Source organism: Musa acuminata, chromosome BXJ2-7 (assembly GCF_036884655.1).
Source record: "Musa acuminata AAA Group cultivar baxijiao chromosome BXJ2-7, Cavendish_Baxijiao_AAA, whole genome shotgun sequence".
Taxonomy (NCBI): Eukaryota; Viridiplantae; Streptophyta; class Magnoliopsida; order Zingiberales; family Musaceae; genus Musa; species Musa acuminata.
This window is the reverse complement of record NC_088344.1, coordinates 31,292,587-31,306,037: the sequence shown is the minus strand read 5'-3', so window position 1 is coordinate 31,306,037 and position 13,451 is coordinate 31,292,587. Positions and strand designations below refer to the sequence as shown.

Below are 13,451 nucleotides of genomic sequence, written 5' to 3'. Positions count from 1 at the left end.
TTCACCATTTGCAAGCGGGATTTGATTTCATGGCCTTACTATTAATCGTCAGGTTTTTATCAGCTAAGCTTCTGTGTACATACTATTCATTGAAAGTTTTGGAGATTATCTAAATCTGGATGTACGTACTATTAGATCATCTAAATCTGCTGCGTATATACTATTCATTGAACATTTTGTTATCAGATCCTTAAGTGGTATAACATGATAAAGCAGTCTCCACACACGCTCGGATGATAGCCTGCAGACTTGCGAACCACAACCTCATCACCTGGAGCAAGTGACAGCAACTCCATAGTCTCCACTTTTTATGTGGAAAAAAAACTAAAGCTGGCAGATGGCAAGAGCATGTCCCCTTGTGTTGGAATTTATAAGGAATTCCAACACAAGGGACTATGGATTCCCATGGCAACAGCATGTTCACTTTGTCGAGGCTATGCTCCTCCTTGTCATCCATCAATCGTTTGTCAAAGGGAATGCATTAGCACTTAAGAAAGAGTGTTGCGGCTGCTAGGCAAGGCTGTCGCATCAGCCTTCCCAAAATAAAGATGATTGTGAGCAGAAGTGTTAAGTTGTGTGGGGGATGAAGCTGAACTCCACAACCTTCAGCCTCATACAAAGAGTAGCATTATTAAAGACTGCAGAATCCATATCTTGCTTAAGCCCTCCTGCGCTGTAAAAAATTTAGGGTTTCAAGTTGCTATTCCTTCCGCTATTACAGTATTGTGTGCTTTAATTGCAGCACAGTCAACAGCTCTGACCGATCTGTTGGTAGGTGACTATCAACTTAAGAGTATTCCAGATATTAAACATATATATATATATATATATATATATATATATATATATATAATTAAAAAATTCTAGAAATAAAAGTTTCTTTTTGACAAAAGTTAAACAAGAAAAACTTCTTTCCAAAATCTATCCAATTATGCTTAAATGAATAGGCAAAAACAACATGTTGGCGGAATTTCTTAATATATAATAGAAGAAAATTATTGGAATTCATATCTATGATGGGATCTCCAAATATTAAAGACTTCTTATGGAAGGTTCCGAACCCCACGGACATGATGGGACGTCTCGTGCCACAATCTATTTCATGGAGAGCTTTTCCATCAGTCGGCCGATGAGTCTGTCCTCGTGTTTCAAGCCTTCCGGCGAACATGTGGCTGTGCTTATTCCCTTCTCTGTGGTGGATGATCAGCTCCACGACTTCAATACGGGAAGTCATCTGGAACTGCAACCTCACATGAGACGCATTAGCACCTAAGAAAGTGAGTTACAGCTGCTAGGCAGGGCTGTTGCAACAGCATTCCAAAAGGAAGAGTACCTCGTGAGTTCTCCCCAAACAAATGCAAGATGGTGATTGTTAGTGATGAAGCTGAACTTAACAACCTTCAGCTTGGTACAAAGGATAGCAATGTAAAAGGCAATGCCATCTAGGAATCAGGGAGTGTATATTGTGCTGTTTACGTCGGTGACGATGTTAGCAGAAGCATATTTAGGGCTTTAAGAATTGCTAATCCTTCCATTATGACACCATCTTGTGCTTTAATTGTATACAATCAATTTCTCTCATCTATCGGCACTCTTTTTTTTCAAACAAAAATATCATTCGGTATTGAAAATGAGAATAAACATATTATAAGAGTTTCAAGACATGTATTTAAAAGAAGAGGATCTGTGAGGATGGGGAGCAAGAAAATGATAAAAACAGAATATTACAATACAATTAAAAGAGAAACTTTTTTAATAAAAAAATAAAATAATATTAAACAAGAGGTATGATTAAGAACACTCATAAAATATTCCTATATGCACACATCTTTGTGTCATGAACCATAGTCATATTTAATTTTAACAGTAAATTTTTTTTATATAATAATATCATAATTATAGTTTTTATGCTTATAATTACTATTAGAGCCTCGGCGACATGCCCTGATCATGATGTCGCTGCATGTCGTAGCATAGCAAGGCAGGGTGCTACTTTTGATCAATAATTACAATGATGCCACTATGATGGCGTGTACTGGCCATGGCCGATATTGATGGGACGCTAGAGTCCCAAGGGGCATCCGTCGACATGGACATATGTGGCCAATGAGTCTCGTATAGTGATGATAGCCGTGCACGAGGGAAAGGAACATCGATGAGGGATTGGTTATGAATGATGATTGTCGGGCAATGGCTATATTGCATCATCGAAAAGTGTTGGCCGCTGGTAAAGAGCGAATGACCATGCACATGGGCGTCACGAAGGGAATCTAGATTGACAATGTGTAGGTGATGGATGGTCGCGCACCGCAATAGCTACAGGCAAGGGACATGCCATGCATTACGGTGGCCACATGCCTTGAGCGATTATGGTTTCATCCATTAAAATTACATTTTTTACCTTTATAAATTCTTTTAATTTCAGCCTTAACAGCTTTGCCCTTTAAAAATCAGATATTTTTACTACATATTCTGAAAAATTATAGTTTTGTCTTTCGAATTAAATATTTTTGACTTATATCCTAAATTATAAAATTGACTAATTTGACCTTCTTTAATCAAATTTGATTTTGGCCATATTTTAACTAATTGACTAAAAGTAGATTTGATCAATCTCATTTTGATCGAATTTAGAAAAAAAATCAATTTTTGATTAATTTTTATCTTTTGTTAATTTTAATTTAGATTGGTCTAATTGGGCTGATATTTAATTTAATTTTGAGAACTATCTATTTAAATAGGAGGATTGACCGGTCTAATTTAGGGTGCCATACGGAATTAAAAACTATAATTTTTTTATTGTGTTCTTATATAATATATTCATAAAATTTTTACTTGTTAAAAAAATATAACAAGTGCTAATATAAAATTTTACTTACTTCCCGTCCCGCTTAATTTAAACCTCATATATAAAGATTATGATTTCAGTTCTGTTTGACTCCAAAAGAAAGGTTGTCTAATGGCATCAGTCTAATATTTGTACTATAAAGAACAACAATAATATGTCATTAATTATTTCTATGATTGCATTAATTATTCCTTTGGATTCGTTGGATAATGGATTGAGATTGTCAAGGTTGCCATATCCTTCAAAGACAACGAGGAATAGTTACAAACCTATCTCTATTCATCACTTGATTGGATCAAATGAAGTTTATCTAACATTAACCTGTTTATTAAAAAGCTCCCACAAGAAAGATGGTAGTCAATTGGATCTAGATACCTTTATCTGGAATGAGAATGTATGCCCGATCACATCAATCTAATTTCTGTAGAAGAAAATAAATAAAAACCTTCCCATCAGCCACATTGCCTGCATGATTCATTTAATCTATGTCGATGTCGGTTGGATCAGATCTATATAGTTGAATGTGATTCATCGAACGTGTTGGCCTATCTTGTCGTACAAAAACAAACCATAATAGCGTTGCAAATACAATTTATCGTATCAATTTAGAAATATAACTAAAGCATGAGCCAATTGTATCATGTGTATTATATAGGGATGAATTAAAAAATAATATAATAATTTCATAGCACTATAAAATATTGTTCATCAAAGTCGAGTTAAACAAAATTGGACTTAGAAAACATTTTTTGTTTATATATGAAAAGTTGTACGTCTCTCTCCTTCCCTTTTCCATTCCAACTCTCCCTTAAAGTGGTTAATTGTACGAGGAGCACCAAGATTAGTAGTTTGGGTTCCAAAATACAAAATGCTTTTTTTTTAAAAAAAATTGCTAATAGATTTTTTATATTATCAGATCAAAAAATACAAAGGACTCTTCTTCATAATAACTTGGAACACATGTTATATATTGTTACATAAACCCATGCTTGCATACATATAGACATACGCACGAATATGCGCATGTAGACGTGCATGCCCATACTCACGTGCGCATACTCATAGAAACATAGCAGAAGTAATATAGTCTAAGATATTCTATAGCCAAACATATATTTTGGCCATAGAATGGTAATATGATCAAATCGGAATATGATTAACAAGTATCAAAAAGATATTATCCATTTTACTTTAATACCATTTTAGAAAACATAACAAGAATTAATATAAAATTTTATTTACTACACATCTCATTTAATTTAAATCTCATACATAAAGACTATGATTTTGGTTTTTTTTACTCTATAATGGCATCAATCTAATATTCTGTACTACAAAGCAAAACAATTATATTACTTCCCCATCATTAATTTTTTCTATGATTGTATTAATTGAAAGTGATTTATTGTATTGTTGTCCTTTGGATTGGTTGGAGACGTGTTGAGATTGTCAAGAAGGATAGCATCCAATCACATCAATCTAGTCTCCTTTCTCTCGTGATCACATCAATCTAATTTCTATAAAAAAAATTAAAAATATCATAAACCATCCCATCATCCACATTGCTTGCATAATTCAATTAATCTATATCCACATCAGCTGGATCAGCTCCACATAGCTGAGTGTGACTCATTTGACGTGTTGTCCAATCTTGTCGTAGAAAAAGCAATCATAATAACCTTATAAATACAATTTATGACAGCAATTTAGAAATGTAACTAAAACATAGGCCACTTGTATCATGTGTATTATATAGGGATAAATTAAAAAAATAATATAATAATTTTATAGGGCTATAAAATATTTTGTTAGAAAGTCAAGCTAAATAAAATTGGAGTTAGATAACATTTTTTTGTTTATATATGATCAGAATATTAAAAAATATATTCGACTTTATTATTGAGAAGTTGTAGGTCTCTATTTTTGACAAGTCTCTCTCCTTCCCTTTCTCATTCCAACTCTCTCTCAAAGTGATTAATTGTACATGGGGCAGTAAGATTAGTAGTTTACAAAATATACAAAAAGCTTTTTTTGTAAAAATTACAAAATATAATTTGTATATTTTCACACCCGAAATACGAAAGACTCTTCTTCATAATAACTAGGAACACATGTTATATATCATTATATGCAAGCATGCATGTATATACATAGCCGTATACATGAATATATGCATATACACATGCGTGCCTATACTTATGTGCACACACTCGTAAAAACATGACAAAAATATCAAAATCTAGAGTAACATATGATTTGGCCATATAATGATAAAATAATCAAATCGGAATAAGATTAACAAGTATTAAAGATATATTATCCTTGGTATAACCAATATAGTTGGTCTATCCGTGAACATGAACTTGGTATATAGTTCCAATCATTGATGGTTAATTGATTATCCTTTCAAGTAATGGCAGGGGAATACAGTCGACTTAACGCACTCTTGGTTCAGTTCCTTTCATGCGTTTTCAACCAAGTTTTGAAGCTTCTCGTGGCATGCTTGTTCCATACTCTTTCATATAGCTTTCCACCATGGAGGCAACATTCTCCATAGATTGCTCACGCTGCAAATTTCATGAAACAAGATAAAAAATAGCAAGTCGTTTGACTTCTATTGATTCTATTTTTTTTTTATGACTATGTAAACTTAAACATTGGATATTTTTACAAGCATTGCAGGTTCTTTTGTATAGTTTCACAATTTTTCTAAAAATGTTTTTATGGTATTCATGTAAGAGAATGTAAGTTATGGTTGCTCTCCCTCTCTCTCTCTCTCTGCGATGGAGGATTTGGAGGTTACGTAATAAAAACTTTTTTAATGCTACCTACCAGGTTGGCATTGTGTTTCATCGCACTTTGATTGAATTGGTAAGGTGAGTCTCGAGGGGTTTCGCTTATAGCTGTCGACGGGAAAGACCCATTATGGGTTCGTAAAAACTCAACAATGATCACTCAATACTTAATATAATCAGAAATATTTTCGGTTTATTGCCCTCTTTTGATGAATTTTATATTATCCATATTTTTCAAAAGGTAATATGGTCGTCCATGGATCCACAAATTTTGAGAAACTAAATAGGGAATTATCGTTTTGGCAAGGGAATTCAGAATTGAAAAGGGAAAGGCTGTTCAGGATGACTGATGTAATCGCAGGATTTTGATTTAATATAATTTAAAAAATATAATAACTAGGTTAAGAAAGATCTATATCCAAAATAATAATAAATTACGAAGCAATGTGAAAAGGAACAAGCCAAACAAGCACCTTCATGCAATCCACTAACTATAATGTTACTGTCAAATTCAAAGATAGATCTAAAACACGTAACCTAACAGCTTCTGTGATCTTTTCAAATCAAACTGCTTTATAACAAACTGAAGATAATATGAAAAAGTAAAACCTACATGGAAGTCGCCTTGAGCTCCTCACCTTGAAGAGACTGCAGCAGCTTGGCAAGCTCTAGTATGGCATCAAGTCAAAGCATATAGAGATCAGATATCACTGGATTCGAAATGTACTCGAAGAGAAGCAATTGCAGCTTCAGAAAATTCATACATATGATAACGGAACAAACATATTGACAAACACTTTACCAAAAGAAAGACAAGAGATATGCCGACAGTTGATCGTCATGGCTTCACATTTAGGAGTCATGAGACAGTCTCCCTTATGGGCTGAAAAGGGAGGTTGTTGGGTTGATAGCCCACCAGGTTCAGCCCATAGTGGCTTTAACAGCCCATAGCCTACCCCCTTTCAAGTGAAACCCTAGATCTAATAGGGAGTGTGGTGGCTACGAAAAAAAGAGGAAAACTGTAGCAACGAGACAGATTTTTGCAATAGCTAATTGATTTCAAAATAGCATGAGAAAATGGCAGAAAAACAAGAGAAAGAAAGTAAAGAAGACAAGGACAACGCAGAAAAACTGTTTTCAATCATCCAACAATGTTCACATCTCAGGTTAGATCAGATTTACAATAGATACTTGCTATGATTGCTTGGGGAGAATTTAGATATTGTACACAGTGACATAATTCTTATATCCCAGTTATTCTCTTGAGATTGTTGCTAGGGATATGGGCAAAAGACTGAGATTCGTATATTCATTATTATTATAGTGGATTATCTCTAGTTTACCCCATGGTTTTTACCCTTCACGTTGAAGGGGTTTTCCATGTAATCTTGATATTCTATTTGATTGTGATTCAATTTAATTTCGCTACGTGTTATGACTTGTTAGTATTTATTCATATACAAAAGTTTATTTCTCTTTATATATCATCATCTTACTATATGTACAGTTTGGATAGGAGAGCTAAAGGGACCCAACTAATCAACTCCAAGAGTCGTATTCAATTAACCTACGCTTTAAAATTATTTAAATTTGTAACATCAAGTGGATCCGGTCGAAACTCACAAATGCAAATGTAATGTTGAGATCATGTAGAGAATTAAAACGGTCCTGATTACAACTCATAGAAACAAAGAAAAGTATCTAAGAGATAATTAAAATGGAATATCTTATGGTTTTATCTATCACCCATTCCATCATGTAACAGCGAGGATCCATGATTGTTTGAGAAATATACAAAAAAAAAATAAAGAGTTAAGTATGATAGCGTAGAGACATAAGGGCCGTCTTTGGTTTTATGTGGCTTAGCATGGATTTTAGTGGGACAAGCCGTAGTGGAATCCACATCCTTCCTTGTAGGGAGATGAAGGGAGATGGAAGTAAAGTAAAATGGGAGAGCAACTTTGATGGGCCTTTTACGGGAGGGATTAGTTTCTTTATCAGACATGCGGATCGGGCGAGATTATAAGAAAGAGCATGGAGTAGTGCAGTTGCATTCTTTTGAAAGAATTAAGCTTACAAATGGGGAAGGAATAAAGCCTTGAAGAAAGATGAAAAATCTCCATGGTGTATGGTGATACATTTGAAACTTGTTAAATTTTGAAGGAAGTAAATTATCTCATAATTTAGAAAATCCAATAAATGTGGTCATTAGTTAGCTTCATAGGCTCTAACTTTTGTTATCACTGTAAAATCTGGAGATTAAATTTCGTCTTTACCGCTTACCATTTAAAAAAAAAAAAGTTTAATTAACTTCTTCTGGGCAGCTTTATCTAAGGCGCTCTGCACCATCACATTTATTTGCGTTCCCAAAGATCCAATGTTTCGTGGTCTTGCTCGTGTAATGTAGTTTTGAAACTGAATAAGAATCCTCAAGGATTTATTTTTTTATAAAATTAAATGTATAAATAAGCGGGAATGATATACGGACTTATCGCTTGGATCCGTCCCAAACGCATTGAACAACTACCCTAATTTGCATGTAACCGAGTCGAATAGGTACTCCTCCTTTTAATATTCTTGCTCAAGAGGACTTTTTCCTGCTTCGTTGAGAAAATATATGTGACATTACTTACTGCTTTCCATCTATACTTGAGAAGATAGCATTCCATTAATTACGTCGGTTGGTGACATACAGGCTTGGTGTCCCATCAACACAGTAAATTAGATAATAATAATAATGATGATGATGATGATGATGGTACAAGATACTACAAGCATAAGATTAAACAAGATGATTCCAAAATGAATAGTTAATGGATGACGCCTATTCGTTTTTGCAACTTGCGCAGTAGCAACAACAATTGTACTTCGTCGCTTTGGCAGAACTTTTAGTTTATATTTAGGACAGTTTTTTCAAAGGAAACTCTTAAGTAATGATCAACATTTTTCTCTTAACTTCGTTTATTAATCTTTTACACAAAAATAGAAATCAATCATTAATCGAATCATAGTTCAAAAAAACCAGATGGGATAAAACCAGAAATTCAACTGATCCATCTGGTCCATTTATTAGGCTGGCTTCTTGGAAAACTAGAACAGATGAATTGATTCATTTGCTGGAATCGTCTGATTCAAATTAAAAAGGATCGTTTTTTTAATATACTTAAACTACTTAAATAAATTTAGTTATTCTTTTACTATTTGTCATTAAGGAGTAATAAGAATGGCAACATGATGAATAGGATATGATGTAAGTAACAAAGGGCTGAACTTGTGAAATTGGTGTATGCATCCATATGAACTTGATATAACACTTCTAATCATTCATGTATAATTTACTATAGTTTCAGGCAATGGAACGGGAAATGCATTTCGGTTGAGACACTTTTGGTTCCGTGTGTCGTCAACCAAATCTTGAAGCTTTTAACATGCCACACAATGATGTAGCACTGTACAGTGGAGGTAACATGCTCCCTAATTTGTTCACGCAGCAAATTTTATGGAATAAAACAAGATTCCATGTTCTTTGACTTGTATTGGCTTTATACGAATATTGCTACCTGCATTAGAGGTTCGCCAACATCACATATAGAGAAGATTACTAAACTATCATCGATAGAGTTCTTGTAGGTAGATAAGCATTTCCATGTGCCAATACGACATTACATCGAGTAACAATACTTATCCATTAAGATGCACAAATTAAATCATAAATTAATATATTATAATTTAAAATATTAAATATGGATATATATATATATATATATTCCTTAAACAAGAGGCTTTATAGCAAACTAACATAGAAAGGCTTTCCTAATGATTTATTGACTAGAGCTTCGTATGGCTAGCACAAGAAACTTAAATTTACTGACTCTTTCAACAATGATTTAATATCTTTAACAATAATAATACTATCGATCATTCTGCTGATTAAGATACAAACCATAGGATTGATAGGAGTACATGATCAAATATCAATATGGTGCACCAATAACAAAGAAATATTGTCTATGGTATAAATAGATGAGTTTGTGTATCCATCAATATCCTTATAAATATCGTTAAATAGACACAGGGTTGACTGTCCTTTCAAGCAAAGGCATGGATATTATAGTCGGATTAAGGCACTCTTTATTTACATCTTTCCATGCATCTTCAATCAAAACTTGGAGTTTCTCGCATGCCACATGCACATTTGTACCAAACTCTTTCATGTAGCATTGGACTGTAGAGGCAACATGTTCCCTGGTTTGCTCAAGCTGCAAGTATCACAAAATAAAAAAGCATGGAACTCTATATATTTGGAAGTAATAAACTTAGCTTTGATCAATATCCTCATGCTTGGAGTTTTGTAGGACTAGGAGTTCAAATAAAACTATAGGTTAGTGCATAATTAGAGGACTGATGATGAATAAAGTTATATTATTTAGTTTTACCTCTTCTCCCTTCCAATATGTATATTATCCTCTCCTGTGATTATATTATTAAGTTTTACATTGTCTACCGTGCATAGCATCAAGCTGCAAACTATCGTTTTAATAAACTCAAAATTATAGTTCTTTGTTTTGTTTGAAAATGTTTTTTTCTCTTTAAATTTTGTGGTGTTTATATAAGAAAATATGATATATTTTATTTTGTAAGATCAATAAGTATGTTAAATAAGGTTTTCAAAATTCAAAATTAATAATAAGTTACCTCATGTGAAACGAAATCATTGGCGATACGAGCAATTAATGCAGAAGCCTTGACGATCTTAGGGAAACTAGCAACCCACTCAAATGCCTCCTTAGTTGCTACTTCTCCCATTCCAACAAAAGAAGCACAAACAAGCAAAGGATAGGCTGAACTGATGAGCGAGATTTGCAGATGTTCTTCTAATTTTGGCACATACTGTTTGGAAGCCCATTTGTTTTCCTCGAGATAGGATCTTGATAAACCTTTCATCTATGATAAAGGTGAGGAAACGGTGACGTTGTGTAAGAAATAAGAAGGCAAAAATCACTAAGAAGTATAGCACGACTTGGAATTTGTAGAGTGGATAAAAAAAAGAAATGTGCAATCAGATTTTTCTTGTTTAGCAAATATTAATTCATCACACTAATCTAAATTGAAATCCATTAAAATAATAAAAAAATTACCGCTTCCTTAAGATAAAATAAACGATACTTCTCACTAGGTGCTAGTAAATTTTCGAATTCTTCAAAAGTATGGATTAGCTTCAGAAAATAGCCCTTCATATACTCTGGTAGCTGATGAACAGCCTTGGCATCCCACCTACGAATTAGCTTAATGTTGCTTTATCCACAAAGAATCAAACTATTATAATCAATTGAGATAAGATATCTCATTCTCGACAATAATAAAACAAAAAAACACTATCCAAAAGCAAGAGATTTCCAAACCTTTGAATTACTTCAGTGAGTAGTTGACTCTCCTCCAATGTGCTATAGAGATCATAGATATCATCCAAGATGGAAGTCATGGCCATCACCTTGGTGGTAATCACTCGTGCACGAGAATAGTGAGGTTCAAAGTATATCGCAAGTATCCAATAATAACATTCAACCACCCGATCTCGTGCAAAACTTAGATTTTTTGAGAGGAATAAATCATTCCACCATCTTCAATGCAATCCACAAACCACAATGTTATTGTCAATCCAAACATCGATAAAAAAAGATGGACACAATCAAACATTTCTACAATGACAGTGTTCTACGTATTCAAGTGTACTCCTCAACCTGAACTCTCAATCAATCTAACTGTAGGAAAGAACTTACATGGAGATGCTCTTAATCTCGTCGCGATGAAGACATTGCAGTAGATTGAAGTCAAGCTTTGCCAGCTCTAGTAAGGCATCATTTCGTGTCGCACACTCTTGGTAGATGGAGATGTAATTTCGTGCCAAGAGCCTTTTCATTCTTCTACAGAGAGGACCCTCAAGGAAGAGTCTCACTTGCGTTGCTAATGGTGGTGTGAGATCACTTAACATGGACGCAAGCTGGTCCCTCGTAAAAGAAATAGCTTGATCGAGTATGGTCTCCTCATGTATCCGTAGATAAGCCGCATTGTATAAGCTTAAAAGTCCCTTTGGATCATCCTTCAAGGTGGACACTAAATTTCCTTCCTCATCTTTGAACTTGTTAAAAACATCTGTTGATTCATAAAGTTTTGAGAAAACACATAAAGTGGTTTTATTTTATTTACTTTATTGTAACAATTTCACAAAAAATGACCTTGATTCTCTTGAAATCAAACATAGTAATTTCATCTCTATAATATTTCAAATATAGGTCAAATATAAATCATGGTATACGCCAAAGATAGTTTCAATAGGAACTTTCAGTGAAAAATGTGTATTATCTGATTGCAGGGTCATGAAAAGGGAAAACAATTCCTATACTAGTAAGGCAGCAACAATTATAGACGATTTATATGTATATATATATATATATATATATATATATATATATATATATATGTATGTATATATATATATATGTATATGTATATATATATATGTATATGTATATGTATATATATATATATGTATATATATACATATATATATATATATATATATATGTATGTATATATATACATATACATACATACATATATATATATATATATATATATATATATACATATATACATATACATATATATATATATACATATATACATATATATATATATACATATATATATATATATATATATATACATATATATACATATATATATATATACATATATATATATATAAGTACATCTTTTTAATATAGTTGAAAAATATGTATAGGAGATCAAAACGTTTTGAGAAGTGTGAGGTCACTCATGTACAGAGAAGAAATTATGAAGCAAAATGACCAGCTAATATTGTTAGAAGCCATCGGATTGATTGTTCAGTGACTTCTTTTTTGATGGGCTGATTAAGTTGTCTTCTTAAAACAAAAATCCTCCATCATTTCTAAAATACAAATTAAATTACTTTTGCAAACATAATTATAGAGAAAACATACAAATACATCTACTCCAAGGAAACGTAAGAGCATATTACCAGTGGTCACATGATACCCTTCTTGTCTCAGCAGTCGAAACCGGAGAGCAGTCTCGTAGAGACCTTGACAGTTCAAATCGGCATCATGGACTCGTTTTAATGATTCACTTATTTCTTTCTCAAAGTGATAACTCAATCCGAGAAGCTGGATTGAATCGACCAAGTCCATAGTTTGCAAGATGTCGGTAGTGTCCTTGAACATGCTTCTTACCTGCTCCATCAGTTCTGCTGCTCTCTCTTGCATCCTTGCATCGCACTCCTGCATCCTCCATAGCATAGCAATTAATTGTTCAACCAACAAAACCGAAAGAAAGCAGCATGCGCACATTTTTCATGTTAATGAAACATTAACACCATTCGTTCTCGGAGAGTTTCTTGCCTAAAACCATATGTGAGATATATGTGTATATACATGCCTGTGTACTGGGGGAGGACTGGGCCTGTAAGATAAAGTAATCACCCCAAACGGTGGGATGGTAGCTTACAGACTTGCGAATCACCACTTCATCACCTGGAACGTGTGGCTGCGAAATTACGTTCTCCATTCTGATCTGGATGCAAGTGATGAGAGGATGGCGAGAGCCTGCAACCTTGTGTAGCAATTTATAGTCTTAAATCTGGTTTGGTTTCGTAAGTAACACGTTTTATGAGAAAGAAGATAACGAATGAGTCATCAGGGATTGTACGCTCCTTTTGGCTTGCCTTAAGTTTTAGCTTATCCATCATCTTTAATTGACGTCCTATG

General features: G+C 33.5%; 1 protein-coding gene across 1 annotated transcript; it reads right to left on the bottom strand.

Moving 5' to 3' along the window:
• Nucleotides 1-11,419: 11,419 nt before the first annotated feature.
• On the bottom strand, nt 11,420-13,251 carry LOC135616393 (alpha-humulene synthase-like). The gene is made up of 3 exons (XM_065115581.1): nt 13,123-13,251; nt 12,707-12,965; nt 11,420-11,796 (listed from the first exon to the last, which is right to left on the bottom strand). The coding sequence occupies exons 1-3, from the start codon at nt 13,249-13,251 to the stop codon at nt 11,420-11,422; spliced, it is 765 nt and encodes a 254-aa protein (XP_064971653.1).
• Nucleotides 13,252-13,451: the final 200 nt, after the last annotated feature.